Source organism: Benincasa hispida, chromosome 10 (genome assembly GCF_027475165.1).
Source record: "Benincasa hispida cultivar pf3 chromosome 10, pf3_genome.v1.1, whole genome shotgun sequence".
Lineage (NCBI taxonomy): Eukaryota > Viridiplantae > Streptophyta > Magnoliopsida > Cucurbitales > Cucurbitaceae > Benincasa > Benincasa hispida.
In genome coordinates this window covers 9,204,153-9,226,491 of record NC_143487.1, presented here as the reverse complement: position 1 = coordinate 9,226,491, position 22,339 = coordinate 9,204,153, and the positions used below count along the sequence as shown (strand labels likewise).

At 36.5% G+C, this 22,339-nt stretch overlaps 1 protein-coding gene across 39 annotated transcripts; it reads right to left on the bottom strand.

Annotated features, from left to right (window-relative positions):
• Positions 1-860: 860 nt before the first annotated feature.
• On the bottom strand, positions 861-12,756 carry CIPK3 (CBL-interacting protein kinase 3). Of its 39 annotated transcripts, XM_090305662.1 has the most exons (19): positions 12,294-12,553; positions 11,835-11,958; positions 11,540-11,622; positions 11,228-11,345; positions 9,293-9,504; positions 8,209-8,271; positions 7,910-7,981; positions 7,636-7,743; positions 7,458-7,538; positions 3,577-3,630; positions 3,369-3,494; positions 3,184-3,273; positions 2,695-2,817; positions 2,491-2,601; positions 2,198-2,311; positions 2,027-2,083; positions 1,874-1,948; positions 1,488-1,599; positions 861-1,226 (listed from the first exon to the last, which is right to left on the bottom strand). In XM_090305662.1, exons 5-18 carry the CDS (start codon positions 9,476-9,478, stop codon positions 1,525-1,527), a joined length of 1,335 nt encoding a protein of 444 aa, XP_090161788.1. In that variant the 5' UTR covers positions 9,479-9,504; positions 11,228-11,345; positions 11,540-11,622; positions 11,835-11,958; positions 12,294-12,553; the 3' UTR covers positions 861-1,226; positions 1,488-1,524. The 39 variants fall into 39 exon arrangements, with proteins under 39 accessions (XP_090161788.1, XP_090161796.1, XP_090161786.1 ...); XM_090305670.1 differs by lacking the exon at positions 11,540-11,622 and having other exon boundaries at positions 9,293-9,500; positions 12,294-12,620; XM_090305660.1 differs by lacking the exon at positions 11,540-11,622 and having other exon boundaries at positions 12,294-12,619.
• Between the last annotated feature and the right edge of the window lie 9,583 nt (positions 12,757-22,339).

The following is a 22,339-nucleotide window of genomic DNA, read 5'->3' as shown; positions in this document are numbered from 1 at the left end:
AAAAAATAACACTTTGAAATTTATGGACTAAATAAAAAATTAAACTCAACTTAAGAGAAAAATGCAACATTTTGAAATTTAGTAGCCAAATAAGAATGGTATTCAAGCCAGACAATATTTTTCACATAAAAATAACCTAATAAGAAATTAAGGAGAATATTTTTTTGTAAAAAAACAACATAATAAATAGGACTATTAAGATGACTTGATAACTCGAAGAACCCTGACTATCCAACCCAAAATGTAAGAGTTAAGTTGGGTTAGTTTTGTTTTTGGATTGGATTAAACTTTTTCTATTTTTTATTGGGTTGAATTGGATCACTGATTGGTTAAAAAATTTTGGTTGATCCAATCCGACTCAAATAATATATATATATATATATATATATATATATATATCTTTGTTTAAACTTTTAAAATTGTTATGATATTTGTTTCTGTTTAAAGTTTGTAATAAATATTATAGATATTTGATATTTAACATTAAATTTTACGAAATTTTAATTATTAGCCACGTGTTGTATATAAATTTACATATTTTAAATTAAAAAGAAAAAAGGAGTTATAAACTGACAATCTAACCTAACTCAACCCAAATTTTAAGGGTTTGGCTAGAGACTTTATTTAGATCTTTTGGATTTACAACCCACCCAACCCGAATTAATAAAAACTTATTTTTTTAATATTAATTTTTTATTTTCAGACTTTTAAATTTGAACTTCTAAAATATTAACTTAAATTCTTGACCTTTTGAAAACAATCATCATTATGATCATTTCTATTTTGGTTTGAATTAATGCAAATCCTTCCGAGTAGGGCAGAATAAATAGTCTTTTTGCTTTCACACTCCCAAAAGATGATTTTAAAAATGAAGTTTCTTTTCTAATGTATACTTTTCTCAACAAGCAATTCAAAAATACAATCCAGCCAGCCTTTCAATTAATCAATCATAAATTGACTAACAAACTTATTTTAATCATCATTTGACTTTCCCAATCACCTGAAGAGCAAGAGAACAATTTTTTACTCACTCAATCAAAGCCAGGGCAGTTTAATTAGTCAAACTTCCCAACCCTTAAATCATTGCTTTCATGTTACCATTATTTTGTTAAGAAACAGTACATTTTTGGAAGTCCCATTTGCTTCTATACTGTCCCAACATATTTCAAACTTCTTTCTTTTGTTGACAGCAGAACAAAAGTTGCTTTCAGTCCATAGTTTCCAAACTGCAACATTTTTAAAACAACTGAGCATTAAGAAAGCTATTTTGTGTTTGAAATACTAATGGAAGCATATAATACCTAAAAAGAATTGCAAATATTCCTGGCTATCACTGAGAATCCAAGTTTTAAGTGTAAGATCAAAAACATCTATCATAGCTCATTTTCTGGGAGCTTTTTACATGCTTTCCTACAATAAAATGGAAAACAATCGATTGAACACATGAGAATTGAGGGTTAAGGAAACAGCAGTCATGAAGCATTTACAAGAATTTGTTCTTCGTAATTCGAACTGCGTTGAGTTTCACTTTGTTTCTTGCATGTCTTCCTCAGTCTTCCAAACAACATCCTCCAAGGAGGTGGAGAGGTTTTTGTAGAACTGCAAAGATAATACACAGTTTCAAAGAACAAGTATAGAATCACAAAACTATAAGAAATAGAGCTCTTTCTCATCCATAACAAAACCCACACGAGTTGTATCATTTAATCTTTCCCTTCAATGAAAACCTTAAAAATAACTTCTTTTAACCAAGTTTGCCAAAGGATTAGTATTTGCACGCGTGTAGCGTCAAGTTATGTAAATTATGATACTACCTGTATTATCCATATCGTATATGGATGAGAACGATTTTTCACACTAGCAGAGGAAGTACCTTGTGAAACTCTAAAGTGTCTCCCTTTGCTTTTCGCATCTCAACCACATGGACAGAAGGTGCTACTTGCAAAATCTATTCAAGAATGAGAAAAAAGTGTTAGATTTTGTTTAAAATTCCCTCTCTATAACACAATGCTTCATCATTCAGTACCTCTGTGGCAACATTAAGATTTCCCTTCCGACCAGCTTTCACATTTTCAAGCCTCATCTGATAGAGAAATAGCATGATCATTCTTAATACAAAATATCAATTAGCAGAAAAATATGCAACTCGTAATTCAAAACCATTCAGAAGTCAGTCTATTGTGTAGAGTTAGCTCACCTTGTAATTTTTCTTTTGTACATCAAAACCAAGAGGTTTGGCAGCTTCTTCAATCTTATTTACAATTTCATTAGCTGTGCATTTAGAGGTGAACCTTGTTTCTCTCTTGAATTCCTGCCCAACAACAAGACAAGTGCAACTCATGGTCAAAATACACAAATCCAGTCTATAAGATGCTGTTGGTTCTATCAAGGGTATGGGAAAAAGTCCGTTCATAATCAATTTACGCGGGGACACAACCGTTGTAACTGAACAAACAATATGGGACGTTCACAATTATGGCAAGTGCAAACCTGTTCTGTACCAAACAAATTTGCCAAGTTGAGCCCCTTCGACATTGAAATTAACTCGAAGGCATTCATAGCTGCTGGGTGTTCTTCCTTCTTCTCTGTCACATGGTGCTCCTGGGAAAAAGTTCATAAACATTGAGAAATTATAAGCGACATTACAATACTCAGAAGTCAGAAATGCTCATAACGAAATCAAATTTGACATACTTCCGAATCTTTAAAGACAGCTTCTACATCATCCAAGTTTGCAATCTTCTGCTCCTCAAAAACAGGAGGCTTATAATCTTTCTTAAACCATTCATCTTCCAAAATTTCTGGTATAGTGATGCGCTGCAGTAGAAGAAAATCAAAGTGTAATCCAAATAACTATGATCTATGATAAAGTACAAAAAACATAGTAGTCAAACAATTGAATGTACACACACAGGTAAAGTTTGCTTATTATTCCAAGTGTGAACAGTTTAACTACAATGTTCAACTACAGTAATTTCATCACTAACCTTCCTAAGGTGGAACATGCAGGAGCAGTACAAAAGAAAGTGACAATGACAACATAACACCTCTTCTTTTGTTTTTCACGGTTTCATATTTTCTTGAAGGACTGTATTTTGAGCATTAGTCTCTTTTCATTTTACCAATGAAAAGTTATGTTTGCTTTAAGAAAAGGCAACAGAACACCAATAGCATGGTACTTACAGTCATTGGGTTGGGATCCAAAATTCGAGCTATCAATTTCATGGCATCTAAAGAAAGCCACGGAGGACAAGTAAATTCAGCAGACGAGATCTGCATATAATAGAAGTGAGAACTGAAAAATGCAAAGAGCAGTAGAATTTAATTTAAAAAAAGAAAAGATGACAAGGTAAAAAAGAAATGCTTGCCTTTTTATAAAGGTTGATGAGATTAGAATCATCAAACGGCAAGTAACCTGCAAGCAGTACAAAGAGTATAACTCCACAAGACCATAAGTCTGCAGTTGCACCGTCGTAGCCTCTATCATTAAGAACCTACATATCAAAACGTTCGTTATAAGTTATAACACTTGTAGGAATGCCGTGTACATATATAAAGTTCATGAAGAATCTGCACCTCAGGAGCAACATAGTTTGGAGTTCCACAAGTAGTGTGAAGCAGGCCATCATCCTGCCAATCAAATGTTTCAAGAAATGAATTAAAAGATTCTTTTAGAGCATCAAAAACATCTCAACATAGAAAAATTGGAGTTTTTCTTCCCATTTCATCATAGAATACAAATATTCCATGAAAAGGGAAGGGAAACAATGATATGTGACATCATTTGATAAGAAGTCCCGTACTTATACACATATTCCTGAATGGTTGTGAAGAATTATGTTACAGAGTTTCCAAGTTGCAAACAAGAAAAAAAATTACTGAAACATGAGTCAGGATGCTGAAGTCATAACAAGTTTTTGTAAACCCCTTTACTGAGTTGAAGGATATTTGGTAAAATTGAAATCTGTGATAATTATCTGTTAGATACCAAGGTTATCAATATATGTTAGTTTGAAAGTAAACTCGTTCTTGTGAGCTGGAATGTCATAATAGGGAAGGTTAAGAGATTTTGACGTGGGCAAATTCTGGAATTAGATTGTGTAAGAGAGATGTCTCCTCAAATGGGAGGCATTAAATTCTGTATTTTTTTTTTTTTTTTAAATTTTGCAGTAATATATATAATCAATGCTATTACTTTTGCACTTAATGGGCCATGAACCATATTCTTTGTGAACACTGCAATACGGATACCAAGCATCTGCAAATGAAAAGTGACTCTGCTGTGCAAGCAATAATGATAGCTGTTGAAATTGTTATTTAGCCCCAAGGGCATTTTAGTCTTTTATTTAGCGTCTACTGTCTAGGGTTTCTCTCCGTTTGGTTATTTATACCTGTCCTGTGTTGAGTAATGTGAATCAGAAAAATAAGAATAAAAATCTCTCATTGTGGTTTTTCTCCCTGATCTAGGGTTTCCACGTAACTTTGTGTCTTTTCTCTCTTCTACCTTCTTTTCCATATGGTATCAGAGCATGACAACAAAACCTTGGCCGTCATCGATGAGAACGAACCAGAGACTCCGACAGCAACCTCCGTTAGAATGGGTGGAGCCATGAACGCCGAAGTTGCCACAGCCATACGAGAAGCCGTTGAGCATTATCTCCATGCCGCACTGCCTCAAATCATCCAATCAGTGTCAGATCCGAGCTCCAGCTGTTGAGCATCCTCAGCCGACCCAGCTGATCCCTCGCGCGTCCGTTCTCCTTAGATCCAACCGGCGTAGGGAAACTCCATCACGGAGCCGTCGATCACGATGTAGCTGCCAGCCATGGATGTTTCCTCGTAGCTCGTGTTCACGACCCAGCTGCCAATCTCCGATCTACAACCCCTGTTCACGAATCAGCCGCCAGCCCTAGCCCTTCTGCCGGACCGATCCTCCGCCACGTGGATGACCCAGATTCTGAGATATCAAAAGTCGACACCTGGAAAGGGCTTCGTGTTCAGGAAGAATGATAAAAGATGCATCGAAGCCTATACAGACTCAGACTGGGCCAGTTCCGTTACTGATAGGAAGTCAACCTTGGGGTATTGTACCTTCGTATGGGGAAATCTAGTCACATAGAGGAGTAAGAAACAGGGTGTCGTGGCTAGAAGTAGTGCCGAAGCTGAATACAGAGCTATGAGCTTGGGCATTTATGAGGAAATTTGGTTGAAGAAGGTATTGGTAGATCTTCATCAAGAGAGTCATGACCCGATGAGACTCTACTGTGACAACAAGGCTACCATTAATATTGCCAATAACCCTGTTCAGCATGACAAAATCAAACATGTTGAGATAGACCGACATTTCATCAAAAAGAAACAAGACAACGATAACATTTGTATCCCCTATTAGGGGTGGAATCGGTTCGGTTTGATGGCCAAACCGAACCAAACCGCTTTTGTTTATATATGAAACCGAACCGCACCATTTGTGCGGCTCGAATCGAACCGAACCGAACCGGTTCAATTCGGTTTCAAGAATCGGTTTGAGTTTTATTTAGTTATTTACCTCTGTTCGTGTTCAGTGTTCACGGCAATGCTACGAAAGAAGAAGTGAACGGCCTGGTTGACGAAGAAGAACCAGACGGTCTGGTCGACGAAGAAGAACTTTGGTTCACGAAAGAAGAAGTGAATGGCGTCTGTGAGGTACATATATGATTTCGTATGGCGGTCTGGTAACGAAGAAGAACGGCGGCGGTCTGGTCGACGAAGAAGAATGGCGGCAGAAACCCTAGTTGGTACAGATCTGATTGGCGAAGGCGATTGCGAAATGGAAATGCGAATGCGTGAGGAGGGTGGAGGCAGAGCGGCGCTCGAGTCGCTGAGTTTAAATTAGGTTATTTATTATTAAATTTATATATATATATATATATATATATATATATATATGTATATTTATAATTTTATATATATTTATATATAAACGGTTCGGTTCGATTTAGAAATCGGTTTTCAAGCTTTGAACCGAACCAAACCGTTTAAATTCGGTTTCAACAGCTCAACGAACCGCATCGAACTGAAAAATTCGGTTTTGCTTATAAATCGGTTCGGTTTGAGCAGTTTTTTTGTCCACCCATCCCCTATGTCCCGTCCAGTCAACAGATTGCGGATGTCCTGACCAAAGGGTTACCTAGACAGACGTTCGACATTTGTATTAGCAAGTTGGGCCTCATTGATATTTACGCCCCAACTTGAGGGGGAGTGTTGAAATTGTTATTTAGCCCTAAGGACATTTTAGTCTTTTACTTAGCGTCCACTGTCTAGGGTTTCTCTCAGTTTGGTTATTTATACCTGTCATGTGTTGAGTACTGTGAATCAGAAAAATAAGAATAAAATCTCTCATTGTGGTTTTTCTCCCTGATCTAGGGTTTCCACGTAACTCTGTGTCTTTTCTCTCTTCTACCTTCTTTTCAATAATAGCAAATTAAATGCTTCACTTGGCAGCGACATTTTGTCCATGCTTCCCCATTTCTTGCACCTAGGCACACACTCAATAATTACAACTCAAGTGCCTTTTTTTTATCGTGTGTGCGCATGTGGTCAATATAAGAAACTGAAATAATATATCTCCCAGACAAAACCCACAAAAGAGGAGCTATAAGACATTCCAACCCAAAGTAAAGAAAGTCTACAAATCAAAAACACCAATTGACAAATTTGACATCACTACCGCGTTAGGACCAACAAATTGACTAGAGAGCTTTTCATTCAAAGAAGTTTCATTCAACAAGCCTATTTTCTAAAGCAGCATTGACAAGACAAATAAATCTATAAATCTGATAACTTGCTAATCCACATTATAAGAAAAACAGTAAAGACGAAAATAATATGATTTGAGACCTATTTACAACCACTGTTGATAACCAAACAAATTGATTTTTATATAGGATCAGTTTTTGAGCTATAAAATCATTAAAATACAAGTTATGTACCAGTGCAGATGCCTAAAGAAACGTGACCAGTAATTGAAATCACCAATCGACCCAATAGCTAAGTTAATAGGTTACAGTTAATTTAATTATATCAATACTTTAACATTCCTCACTTTAGGGTTGTAAATTTGTAGGTCCACCAAGGAAAAAATCAATATTAGTCTTGAGGAAATGATATTATAGGAATTCAAATATAGAACCTCCTAATACCATGTTAAATCACCCAGTAATCCAATAACTTAAGCTAATAGATAACGCTAAATTCAATTATATCACTACTTTAACCATGAACTAACTTGTAACCACAATGTCTGCCAGTAAAGCAGGAAGGTCCACATCATCAATTTATTGCTTTTTTCCCTCGCTCCAACTTCTTTTCAGCATTTTCTTTTTAGTCTTAAATCAATGCCCAGACCACCACAGTAAACAGCAGGAAAGAGATGAAATTTAAATGACAAAATAATGGAGTGTCGAAATGTATCTTACCTTCACTTGTTGAGAAAGTGCACTCAATCCAAAATCAGACACTTTAAGATTACCGTAGGCATCTAACAATAGATTTTCTGGCTGCAAATAGGAACCGTCATAGAGGTAATAAAATACAGAGTATTTGACATTTTTCTGTATTTAATTTCAAGAAAGTAAAACATGAAATGGACGATACCTTAAGATCCCTGTGGTAAACACCTCTGCTATGACAATAATCAACAGCATTTATAAGTTGCTGGAAATATCTCCGTGCCTCATTTTCACTCATCCGTCCATGATTTACCTTCAAGAATAACGTAGACGGTTCAATATTGAATTTAAATAAAAGTCAACAGAATACCAAGGCCCAAAGAATGGTGAATCCGTCTGGATCAGTTTTCCAAATTGCACAACAACATTTTACATTTTTCTTCCTTTCTCACTTTTTTCTTCAGAAATGGAGTACTAACAATTTTATCAAAAAGTTCTCCTCCAGTAACAAACTCCAAAACAATAAATATCTTTGTTTTGCTCCCCATCACCTGAAAATAAAGAGAACTGTTAAGGAAAATAGCTTCACAAGAATATGTATCAGACATTAACTGCTGAGAACACTTCTGAGAACTGTTATAAGAAAAAGGCTTCGGAAGAAAATAGAGCACTCTCCATTTTCAAATTGCAAAAACTACCTCCTAGACTATAGCCTTTTAGGAGATGCAAAACAAGAAATAAAACGAAACTTTGTTGAAGGAGAGAGAAAGAGAGATACCTCAAACAATTGGACAACATGTGGATGCTTTATTAGTTTCATTGTGGCAATTTCCCGCTTGATCTGTAAAAGTATTAACAAGAACCTTTAACTTTGTTTAGAATTGAAACATGTTCCTCTATCTAAAGAGACTTTCGATAAGTAATCAGATGCCACACCCCTTTTTCTTATTTTCTTCTTTACTTTTCTACTCTCTTTTTCCCTTTCTGGATGTGGGATTTTCCTTTTGTTGGGAGAAGGTGGGTTTAGGGGTGGCAGTAGAGGTTGAAACCGAAGATCTAGAATTAGAAGAAAGGAAGTTTGTGATCTGTAGGTCAATCAACCAACATATTAAGAGCTCACCGATTCAGTGGTAGCCATTAGCACAAAGCACAAGAAGTGACTGTCAATATCAATTGTCCATTTTCAATCTTCCTTTGGACTCGGTACAACAAAGGTTGTGGTTCAATGGGCAACAGTGCTCCAGAACTCACGTTTTTGCAATAAACTCCTTTTTACGATAAAGGAAGAGTTTTGTGGCAGGCTAAAATTGCATTTTAAACAAATTCATGCCAATTTTTTAGGGAAAAAAATTACTTCTAGAGTCTGCTGTTTCACCATTCTGTGAAGTATTTGACTTGAGAGGAACAGTATAATCTTTAAAGGGGCAAAGAGATCGGGGAGGAGATAGGGGAGATGGTTAGATTTCATTCTTCTTTATAGGCACCCGTTAATCGGGCTTTTGATAATTATTAGTTTAGTTCCATTCTTTTGGATTGGGGTCGGTTCTCATAGCAAGTGTTGAGACTTCTTTTAGTGGGCTTGTTTTTCGTATGTCTTAGTACATTCTTCTATATTTATTAATGAAAACTCCATTTCTTATTAGAAAAATATAAATTAAGAATAAAATGACGTAAGGAGACCATGCTCACCTCCTACTTCAATATCGACAAGCTACCATTGAACTTGAAAGCCTAAACTGATTAATTTTATCTTCTTAATTAACATCAACAATTTTCAGGTACAATTAGGATTTTAATTATTATATAAACACCCAGAAGGAAAATACAGAACAATTTACAACCGTAAAGAATTATAAGAAAACCTGTTCAGCCATCTTGTGCTTCAGAACTTTCTCTTTGTCAAGGATCTTTATTGCTACATGTTCCCCAGTCTCCGAATTTTTGGCAAATTTCACTTTTGCAAATGTACCTTCGCCAATTGTTCGACCAATTTCATATTTTCCAACAAGACGCTTGACTTTCGGTTGGTTTACACCTGATCTTCTCATGGATGTAAAATCTTCTAATGCTCTTTCTAAGTCAATGCATATCGGATATAAGTATTCTATATTTCTTAAAAGAACTAAGTTGCTCAAGGTGTATACAAATTTTTACTAATAATTTGAACATGTATCTTTGTTTAACTAATAAATGAATGAAGAGAAGCTAAGAGAATATAGCTGTGTAATTTGAACTCATGCCTTTAATATTCCTATGATTGACACGGCAGAAAAATAGACTAACAGGAACGGCTGTGTGAAGTCAACTAAATTTAGCAAACTACAAAAATATGAGCAACTACAGGTAATGTTTTTCAAAACCGTGATGTTCAGCCAAATGTTGCATCATGCAAGGTGTTCAGTGCACAAAAATATAAGCAGTAAACAAATTCTTGGCCAGAAAGAGCCGAACTTACTTTCTACTGGAAAGAAGATTCGTTTAAAATTAATTGTAAAACAAAATGCTGTACAACGGCCTATGAATACTTGTGCATTTTTGCTTTGCACATATATCACCATGGGAGAGGATCCTCGTTCTTGATTTGCACACATATTACCATGCTCAAATCAACAACATGACACACCATTCATAATCCAATAAGCCACTAACTAATTACCACTATGTCACTACCAATATCCTAATAGTATTATTACTCTATCCCAGTAATATTCTAGCAATCCATTCCAAAGCTTCCTCTGAAAATGGCTAAGAAACTCCGTGGGCCTGTCAAAAATGGTACTTGGGGAAAGACTACAAAGTCTAACTAAATCCTCAAGGAAAAGTTCTGCAGCTGCACACATCTGATGTCTTCTTACAATGGATAGCCAGCCAGTTTTAGAAAAGTGCATCAATCTCTACCATAAAGAAATCTCCCTCTTGTAATGTTCTATTCCAAGAAGTCCAAAGAGAAAACTCCTAATATCAGCAGAAATGGGCAAGGGGCAAACAAGACTGTGTTCTGTGCATTCCTCTGGGAGGTTTGACAAATGCCTTATTTTTACGTTAGTTTGACAAATCCCTTTTCACGTGAAGCCAGCAGAACTTCCTTATTCGTAAGGAGAAGGCCTTCAAGATTGTCAACATCTATTGTCTATCTTAGACAATAGAGCATTTATTCTCTATAAAAAGTTCCAACCAAGAACCATAAGGCCCTCACACTTTGTTCATCGATGATTGTTAGAAGATGCTTCTGTATCCTTCAGCCAGTCCTAGGATTCTAACTAAAGCTCTGTTACCACTTCTGCCAGATCAGTTAATCCTAAAACAATTCTAGCGAGAAGGCAAAAGGGTCTAGGTTCCTAGTCTTGTCTGCATGTACATTCCCTCGGATAAAAAGAACACTGTTAGAGCAAGTGAGAAACACAATTTAAATTGCCATTCTTGGCGAAGAAAATATATTCTAAATGTGAGGCAGATACTTCACTACTGCTAAAACTACCACATTAACCAATCCAACTTCTCAATAAAGTGCTTGGAAGCTAAATGGACAAATTTACTCTTGACAACAGTTGTGATCATCACACTAGTTAAACAACTACATATCGGTTAAAATAACTAAACAACTACCCATTCCAGAGTTCCTGCATCAATTCCTAGTCATAAGTGGAAGCTGTAAGAATGAGAAGCAGACTAAAAACTAACGAAGTTAAATATGGTAATCCCGATAGTCGAGATCAGTTTCTGCAATGAGGAATATCTCCCACAGACGGTGAGGTCAAGAAACAATAAAATAAGATAGAAACTAAATATCTACTCACCTTCAACTCAACAAAAAGTGCGCAGCAGTCCTTAAACTTTGCGAACCAACAGCTTATGCAGGTTCAAATGTGGAGCAAATTGGAAAAACGAATACAAATTTGAAGTATAAACTCTCTCCTGAAAGAAAAGAGAAAAAAATGAAAAGAGAAGGATTATTTTATTTTCTGGCAACTAAAGTCTAAGACTATCACCAAAGAGAGGGGAAAAAATGTTAAAACTAATGATTAGTACAACCAAACATGTAGTTATCTACCCACTTCCTAAAAACTTAGAAATTCACCAAAGATGCTAAAATCACGACTCCCCAGTACCAGAAAAGCAAGGTCCGAGGAAATCCCCAAAGCACCTCAAGATCCTCAAAAAAGCTAAAACGAATCAGGGAAATTTTGAAAGCCTACAAGAATAAAAGAATAAGCAAAGGGAAAAAAAATGGGTAATTGGGTTATCAAAGAATCAAGTTATAAATATGTATGTACAGCAGCAGAGGAATCGAGAAAAGAATTTTGAGAGAAATCTAAGAGCGTCATATGTGGTATGAAAGAGAAAGGAAAGCGAGACAACAAGCTGACAGGCAGAGAGAGTTTAGAGAGTTAGAGATTAACATACAGACAGTGAGGATGAGGAAGAGAAATTATGTAGCCGCTTGAGAAAAGAAATTAACGACCCCTGAGATTGCTGAAAGGCCAAATTCTGGAGAACAGAAGCAGAAGACAGAGAAGCTTGAGCTCACCTGCTCAACCACTGGACTTATTAGGCAATAGATTGATAGATAGATTATTGGAAGAAGACAAAGCACCTTCTCCTAACATGAACATGATCGTTATTATCCCTTTTACCCATTTCACCTTTACATCATTTCTTCATATCTATCCACTCCAAATCATCATCATCATCATCCAGTAAGTAAACCTTAATTCCTCAGAAACCCAAATCAAATTAATGAAAACGATAACACATTTCACTCTAGACTGTAAAAACAACCGTCCAAACCACATGGTCCCTTTGATTGGACCACCTTCTAAGGAACACTGTACAAGAGGAAAAAAAAAACAGAGAAAAGAGAACCTGGATGGGATGCCTCTCGGGAACTCGTCCTTGGCGGTGTTCCTCCTACAGAAACTTTTCTTAGTACAAGATTTATTAGCTGAAAATTGGGTCCTACACCGTCGATTTAACTTGCTACACACATTTCTCTGAATTGGGTATATGCTATTTCAGTCTCTATCTCAAGAGTTATAGCCATTGTTTAAGCTTGGACATTCTCCATTGAAAATAACTCGAGTTAGTGGAGATAAGGAAGAAATTGCATGGAAAACGAGGGGAATGAATTGAAAGTATAAAAATTCCCACAATCAAAATTGGAAACGGCGAATTAGTAGAAATTAGATGAGAATATGCGTGACCGTAGAAAATAAATTAATAAGAAGAAGAGTTTCCTTTTTCCACATGCTGTTTAAATTGGGAAACTCAGCAGCCAAAAGGCGACATCACCATGTCTCTCTGACTTAGACCTGACCTGACCTTACTCATTTGTGACTTCATCGAATTTACATTTTTTATCCAAACAAAACACTTATTTACCATTGTTGCCCCTTTAGATATTTGTAGTTTACATTTTAAATAAGTTGTGCATTCCATGCAATTTTGTATGGTTCTTTTGGCTAACATCCTTGCTTCTATTTTAGTTAGGGTTGGCAAAATTCTCTATGGGGCTCACCCCGATTCTCCGGTTTGACCGGGATGGGGTCAAACTGGAGAATTTTTTCAGGGCCCCGTCCGGGGACGGGACAGGGACGGGGATGGTATCCCCGGCCTAACCTCGATCCCGACCCTGATTTTATATAGTTATATTTTTAATATTTTATAAATATATATTTATAATATATAAAATAACTTATATGTATGTTTATGATGTATACTATAGACTTATAGTGTTGTAAGCCCAATGTTGAATATATAAATTCTAAATTTAAGCCCAAACTTAAAAAATTAAAAGAAAAAAATGGAAAATCTTCGCGGGGATCTATTAGGGGATTCCCTGCGGGGAATTAGTAGGGGAATCCCCGTGGGAAAATGGGGAATGGGGACCCGTTTCCCCGGGGAATCCCCGCCCCCGCCCTCGCCTGGGGATGGGGGGAAATTTTCCCCACAGGGCCGGGGACAGGGGACCCTCCCCCGCCCCAGCCCCCCCGGCCCGGCCCTGTTGCCAACCCTAACTTTAGCCTTTTGTAATACTTTCTAGTTATGCTGACCAAATAAAACTGTCTTAGTATTATGGTAATGTGAAAAAAAAATTATTTCCATTTATTGATTGTCATAAAGATCATTTAAGAATAAAATAAAGTCTATGAAATGATGTAATATATTATTTAATGACGTGCCAAATATTAAATTATAGACTATGCACTATAATTGTATTATAAATTTTCTTTAAATTAACCGATATTTAGCTATTGGTATTCCTATCTCATTTATAAGTCTACATCAAATTGAACACCAGTTTAGACACTAAAGGACCGTTTGGCCCACCAACTTATTAAGTTAGTGTAAACAACCTAACTTCTATAATAAACATTATTGAACTTGTACTTTTATCAAATACCATAAAAGGATGCAACCTTGAACTTGTATAGTCCTATTTAAACTAATTGAAAGGACACCATGAAAGGATGCAATCTTTCACCTATATTAGCTACATTCATCTGATACCCTTTCAAATACTCTCATAAATGTAAATACATAAGATTAAATAAATACATGTAAGATTAATTATGTGGATGAATATAAAATTCTAGATTTATTGTGTCTCTTGGCGGCTTTGATTCTTGAAGGGTTGCAACTCTTCATATTTGCAAGCTTAACTTGGAAGTAAACCTTTTAATGTTTTAACTCCTAATTATTGTCAATTATTTGTTTATCAGGAACACTTTATTTATCTAATAAAATAAGATTTATTTTATTTGACATTTAGTTGCATTAACCCACATAAATCAATAAACTAAGATCTAGGGTTATCTTTTGTAACTTAAACATGTATGTAGAGACATATCGGTGGATTGTGTTTAAATGATATCCTAAACAATCAGTAGTAAATAGATAAGGTTGAGTACCTTATCCTGGTGACACTATGAATATGACCCGCTTTGTAGTTGTTACAATTGTTGTAAACTGCTACAAATGACTTGATCCAAATAATTTCATGTAGAGACATGTGAGCAGGGGTATTTTATACAAAGAGTTTATATAAGACCAGACCACGAAATGAATAGTCTCTCTATATAACACCGTTGCTAGAAGATACTTACATTTCACCAGGATGATCATAAGTGACTTGACTTGAATCTTGAGTGAGTTGTGAACTCCTGCTTGTGAAAGCAATCCTTTGATCTACATGTGTGAGATGACCTGTTTTGCCAGTTTAATTGTTGGGGTTTGTGCCTAAAGTCCCTGTCATGTAGTTTGTAAACAACTTTGTAAGAACACTTGTGATGTATAATATATATGATATTTACTTCACTTATTGACTTTGCACATTTAGATTTTTTTTTTTATTTTACCACAAACCAATAAACTTAATATCCCTTATTGTCTTTATGTAACTTAAGCATGTATGTAGTGACATACCAGTGGCGTGACAACCAAAATAGTTTGTAGTATATGGATATATGAGGGAAACCTTATCTTGGTAACACCACGGACGCGACCCGCTTTGTAGAACTATTACAAATGTTGTGACTTGTCACAGATGGTCTGATCCTGATCATTCGTGTAGTGGACATTTGAGCGAGGGTGTCCTATACAAAGAGTTTATATAAGATCTGACCTCAAAGTGTTAATGTCTTGTCATATAACTCCGTTCATGACTGAGATTTCACTTCACTAGGATGACCATAGGTAATGACCTCAATCCTGAGTGAGTTGGGAACTCCTACCATTGAAGGCGATCCTTTGATTTGCATGGGTGTGAGTGGCCTGAGCATCGACTCAAACCTACTATTTTAGGGATTCGTCTGATTTGGGAGTTGGGAACTCAGCTTCACAAGATGGAGTTCACCCCTTCCTCAAAACAGGGGTAAGTAGATAGATTGCTCTCTTAAGGACTGATCCCGGGGCTTGAACGATGTGGCGTCATGTATCTTCTCATGGCCTGAGAGGTGTTCATACATAGTAGGACTATATTGTATTGTTCATTAGAGGGATCAGTGGTACTTAAGGAGGAAGATGTAATTATAGGGGCAAAACGGTAAATTGGCCTGTTGTAATTACGAGCATCTGTGAAGGGTCATCATACTGATGATTGATATAGACGTATATCTATGGCAAGAAGAGTTCAACTGTCGGTCTTTAGTGGAATGTCTGACAGTTAACGGATGATGGATATCGTGACTAAAGAGTTTAGTCAGCTATTCACGTACCGTTGGAACTTCGAGCCTTAGGTCCATAAAGTCTCCTTGGTAGCTTGGATATAAGTTGAAAGTCAGTTTTTAGTCGGTTTGAAATGTTCAAATTGACAAGAGGGAGTTCGATTGCATATGATATAATTGAACTAGTTAATTATATATGATATAATTAACTTTATGTATGAAATACATTAATTTGGAGGAAATTGGATATAAATATGATTTCTATCTAGTGGATAAAAGTACTATAATTAATATATGATATTAATTTATATGTTATGAATATGATGAGGTCACATTTATTGGACGGTTAAAAGGGAAATGGGACGATGTCTCTTATGTTTTAATAACGGATGAGTGAGTTGAAAGATCATTTTGAGACGCATAAATAGCTCACGGTGTGTTAAGCATGAGATGCGCGGACATTGTGTTAAAGAGTGTGTCATCGCTTAGAAAATCAGTACCTATACGATAGTGTCTGCATGATCGTTTACCTATTTGATATTGCTAAGCGATCGCTTATTGATTACACCCTCGTGCGCTTCTACTGAACGATCTTTATCTTTTCCTAAGCGATCGTTTAGTTGTCGATATTTAATAAACGATCGCTTAGTTTTTCCTACACGATCGTTTAAACGATCTCTTACCATTTTTTCCCTACACGACCGTTTAGACGATTGCTTACCCTTTTTCCTACACGATCGTTTAGATGACCGCTTACTTTTTCCTATATGATCGTATACTTCACCTAAATGATCAAGCATCTTGTTTATGTAATAGACGAGCTCATCTCCCACTTGCTTGATCATTGTGTACGGTCTCTCTTCCTCCTCCCCTCTACCAAATCCGAACAAAGCCCACACTTTGGATTCTCACTCCAATAATACTGAGGGCTCTGAGTGGTGGTGTCATCTTCGTTTCCTTTTGTTTCGTGTGGTGATTGTTTGAGGTAGACGATTGGGTTTTAGATTCGCTGTGAAGAAGAAGTCTTCAACTGATATGATTTCTTGATCTCTTTAGCATTATGAATGCATATTAGTATGTGTTGAATGTATATGTGGTAATTCTGTCACAATGAATTGAAAATATCCGCTTCCACTCGTAGGTACTCTTGAATAAGAGTTCCTTCATTAATATGCCTACTATTTTGAGGATTCGTCTGATTGGGGAGTTGGGAACATAGCTACACAATAAGGAATTCACTTGTTCTTTATAGTTAGAGAAAGTAGAGAAATTGCTTCTTTAAGGGCTGATTCCAAGGCTTGAATAATATGACGCCATACCCTCTCCTAGCCCGAGAGGGGTTTGGTTATAGTTTGACTATAACTTATTATTCATTAGAGGGATCAGTGGTACTTAAGAAGTTAGATGTAACTACAAGGGCAAAATGGTAATTTTGACATAGTTGTACTTACGAAAAATTGTGAAGGGTCGATGCACTATTGACGAGTTATATCTAATGGACTAAAAAATACATCTATAGTGCGAAAAGTGCAGCTGTCGATCTTTAATGGAGTGACCGACAGTTAATGGAAGTTGATTAATTCAATTAAAGAGTTCAATTTATTAATCAAGTACCATTAGAGCTTCAATCTATAGGTTCATAAGGTCCCCTCGTTAGTCGATTGGGATTAATGAAAATCAAATTAATTTTGGATTAATTTGAATTATTCAAATTAATAAAATGAATTAGTTATGATATAATATAAATGATACATTATAATATAAAGTTTTATTTGAGAGAAAATAATTATTTGAATTTGATTCATATTAATTGCTATAAGTTAAGTGAGAAAATATTAAACTATAGGTTATGATATGTGAATTATTATAAACTATAGGCTATATGTTATATTAGATATAATATATGGTTTTAATATATATATATATATATATATATATATTATTTTAATTAATTGAAAATTGAAAATTGAGAAATAAGTTTTTTTAATTATTCAACTATTAGGGAGAGAGTTATTTTGAATAAGTCCTCCTATTATTTTCTCATTTTTAATATGTGGAAGTGGAAGTACAAAAAATGGCGAAGATGGATCTTCTTCTTGCATTTATAAAAACACATATTAAAACACAAGGTGTTGGGTTGGTGGTTCTTGGTGTGCTCTATACTCTCTCAAATCATTCTTCTAATTCTTTTTCAAAATTAATTTTTAAACCCACAAACTTTCAATGATTCTCTACCCCGAGAATAACGAGGTCTCCGTAGTGGTGTTTGATTGTTTTGAATTTTTTTGTTGAGATTTTACTATCGAAGTGTTCGTTGTGTTCGAGATTCAGAGAGAAATTGTTAAGAGATTAGTCTTCAAAGGTATGCGATCTTTGGATCTTTTTCCCCCTTTAATTTCTATACAAAAGCATGCTCATTATATTATGTTTACCTTGTTTTCGTCCTCTACATTTTTGTATGTTCTGTAAAATTAGAATTAGGACACGATTATTTCCGCTACGAGTACTCGTGCTTTCAATTGGTATCAGAGCAAGTATTTCCATCCTAATTTTAATTTTTGAATGAAATACAAAATGATGGTGAGATTTTGATTATGCATAGATGTATGTTGAATGTGGTTTGTTTGTTTGGATACTTTCGGGGTTGGTTTTAGAATTTCTATAGTTTAATTTTGATTCTATATGTAAAGAGCTTGTTGTTTTGGGCATTTTATTTGCTATCGAGTCTGTATTTGATGTCCGTATTGATCATGATCAAGTTTCGGCTTCAATTTGGTGAAAAACAAAGCAAAAATGGAGAATTACGGATGAACGGGCGAAGAACTGCAAGCATTCTGCCTACTGCGTTGGGCTTCAACGTTGTAACGCTGGCATCACGCTATAAGGCAGAAGCTTTAGCATCGCAATGTTCCATCTGCAGTGTAATGACCCGACCCCCTAGGACTTAAGTTAGGCCGTTACTAAATATATGCATGCATGGAACTCAAAACGACACTCGATTATGGCAAAATAAATGCTAATTAAATAAGGTAAGTTCAAAAGACTTTCATTAAATTCAAATATTAAAACAATAGTAGGGTACCCATAAATCATAAACGATAATAAATAAGTCTGAAAGACGATTCTTAAAAGTAAGTTTTAAACATCAAAACTAAAAGTTAAAAGAAACATGGAAAGAACTCTAAATCTCATGAGCGGAAGCGTAAAAACTAGTCCTAGTGGCTCGATCACGAATTCTGCTTGTCCATCGCCAGTGCATCTCTACCCTTACCTGAAACAACAACATGAGAAAGAATGAGTATAAAATACTCAGTAAGTAACCCCACTACTGGGATCAGGCTAGGCATCTATGTCCTTTAGATACCTACCTCTGATGAAACAGATAAACTACTCTAGTTTTCATGGTACACATATACACATGAAACAAAAAAGAGACTGAGTTCTATCCTACTGTAGTTAAGTATGCCCACTATCTCTGGTGAATCCCGAAGGAAACACAATCTGGTGAATCCCGAAAGAAACACAAACTGGTGAATCCCGAATGAAACACAAGCTGGTGAATCCTGAAGGAAACACAAACTGATGAATCCCGAAGGAAACACAAAATCTAATGGGCATCTAACTAATCAGTAAGGATACTTGCACAGTCTCAACATTATAATTATCACTATATGAATCTATGACATATATATATATATCTCAACATCATGGCTCTACAACATACACATATACCTCAACATCATCAGATCAAATAAAACCATATGGAATCACATACCATATCATACTAGCATTCAAGTGTTTATGTGCACAACTAAATATTTTAGATCTCGTACCAGAACATACTTTAGTCATATTATACTATCAGTCTATCATGCTGTCATTCTGCCATAACATTCATTTATCATGCTAGCATACATCTAATGTCTAGCCCGTGGGCAGTTCCAGTAGTAAGATTACTTACCTCGAAATCAAATTCTGATTTTAATCCAAGCTAATGATCTCCAACCAAAAACCCCTGAACTAAGTCCCTAATACAGAACATAACACAAATTTTAAATTCTTGGAACCAAGATTCATACATACAAATTAAATTTAGTTCCAAGATTCATACATATAAATTAAATTTATGGATCACCAATGAACTTACTCAACGAAACTTGATCAACCCAAAGGACGACGACTTGGAACCTTCGAGATACTAAAACCAAACTCTCCATCAGTCCAACAATCAAAAGGTGCTCAACAATCAACAACAAGGGTCACAACGCTTACCAAAAATACTTGCCGAACAAACTCGAATCTGCTAAACAGCATGTTGCGCACTCCAAAGTACTCCAATCTTAGATTTGGATTCCAAATATAGAGATAAAAAAATTTTAACCCAAAATCCAAATGGGTAATCAAACCAGATCAACCAAAATCTTGCCAAAAAAAAAAAAAATCAATCGCTTATTCAAAATACAAGTCTAGTGGTTTAGGGGGAGGGAAGACTCGGGCTTGGATCTGGGTGAAGGAGGACGTTAGCGGCTCGAATCTGGTCGGGTTGAGAGCGGCGGACGTGTGGCAAAGGAGTCGGCTAGGGCAGAAGCTTCCACGGCGAGCGGCGGTGGAGACCGATTTGGGCTGGGGTGATGGCAGTCTGGACGAGCGTTCGGCTGGATGGAGGCTCTTGGCATCTGATCCAGTGCGATCGACTTCAGCGCTCAGGTGGCTCGCGACGGCAGCTGGAATCAAATCTGGGTGGTGCGAATGGTCAGCAGCGAGGAGATCAGAACTGCTGGTCGAGGTTGGCAGCGGGAGTGAGCGGCTACTAGGTCTGCATGAGGAAGAAGAGGGAAGGGGAAAGAAAAAAAGGAAAAAGAAAAAAGAAAAGGAATAAAATAAAATATATTCCACAACAATTCTTGCCCTTGATTTCCAACAGTAAACTCTGGAATTAATTTCCGATATTAATTTCCATTTAAATGATTTAAATTCCAACAATTGCACTTAAATGTCCAAAAATTCCAAAAAAAAAATGTCCTCAATTAGTAAAAAATTACTGAAATTACATTAATACTACTAAAAAAAATATGGAGTGTTACATCCTTCCCTCCTTAAAGAACTTTCGTCCTCGAAAGTTCATTCTTGAAAAAGCTCCGGGTACTGAGCCTTCATCTCATCCTCTCGCTCCCAGGTAGCCTCTTTGAATTGGTGATTCTGCCACAGGACTTTCACAAAAGCAATCTTTCTGCGGCGCAATGTCTTTACCTCTCTGGCGAGGATCTCTACAGGTTTCTCCTCAAGTTGTCATTCAACTGCAAGGGCTCGTAGTCAACTACATGGGATGGGTTTGTCACATACTTCCTTAGCATCGAAACATGGAAGACATTATGAACTAAAGACAGTGCTGGGGCCAGTGCCAAACGGCAAGCTACAGGGCCAATTCGCTCCAAGACCTAGAAAGGTCCAATGAATCTCGAATTCAACTTCCCCTTCCTGCCAAACCTCAGAATACCTTTTATGGGTGCCACTTTTAAGAATTTTCACACCAGTCTCAAATTTTAGTTCTTTACGTCTTACATCGACATAGATCTTCTATTTGCTCTGAGCTATTTGCATACGAGCTCTGATCTTCTATATTGCCTCATTCGTGGCCTGAACTAATTAAGGTTCTAACAATCTCCTCAACACACATGGGACCTGCAACTCTTCTCATATAGGGCCTCAAATGGTGACATCCTAATAGTGGACTGGTAGCTATTATTATAAGCAAACTTCATTAAGTGTAAATAAGCATCCCAGCTTCCTGAAAACTCTATGACACAGGCATGCAACATGTCTTCCAATATCTGATTCAAGCGCTCTGTTTGCCCATCAGTCTGTGGGTGGAAAGCTATACTGAAATCTAACCGAGTTCCTAAAGCTGCCTGAAGATTTTCCAGAAATTAGACATGAAACGAGGGTCTCTGTCTGACACGATGGACATAGGCACTCCGTGCAACCTCACCACCTCCTTCAAGTATAACTGTGCCCATTTATTCACTGAAAAGATGGACTTCCAGGTATGAAATATGCTAACTTTGTAAGTCTGTCTACTACAACCCATATCACAGTGAAACCTTTGACTTTCTGTGGCAATTCCACGATGAAGTCCATAGACACATGCTCCCACTTTCATTCTGGTACACTCAATGATTGTAACAAGCCTGCTGGTTTCTACCTCGGGGCTTTCACCTGCTGTGCTAACTATGCCGTGACCTTTCCCACTGCCACTACAATCTCTGCCCTCTCTAGTTCCCTGCACAAGTGAGTCTGTCTGGTAATGAGGGCTGTATAATGAGCCACCTTTCTGCTTAAAGCATCTGGCACTACATTTGCTTTTCCCAGGTGGTACAAAATTTCACAGTCATGATCCTTCACCAGCTCCAACCACATTTTTTGCCTCATGTTTAACTCTTTATGAGTGAAAAAAGTAATTTAAACTCTTGTGATCGGTAAAGATCTGTATCTTCTCTCCATATAAGTAATGCCTCCAGTTCTTGAGAGCAAAAACCATTGTTGCTAGCTCCAAGTCGTGCGTGGGATAATTCTGTTTATGCTTCTTTAGCTGACGTGAAGTGTAAGCAACTACTCTGCCCTGCTGCATCAATACACATCCCAACCCTTTCTTGGACGCATCATTGTAAATGACAAAACCACCTGATCCATCCAGTACTATAAGAACTGAGGCTGAAACCAACCCCTGCTTGAAGTCTTGGAAACTGT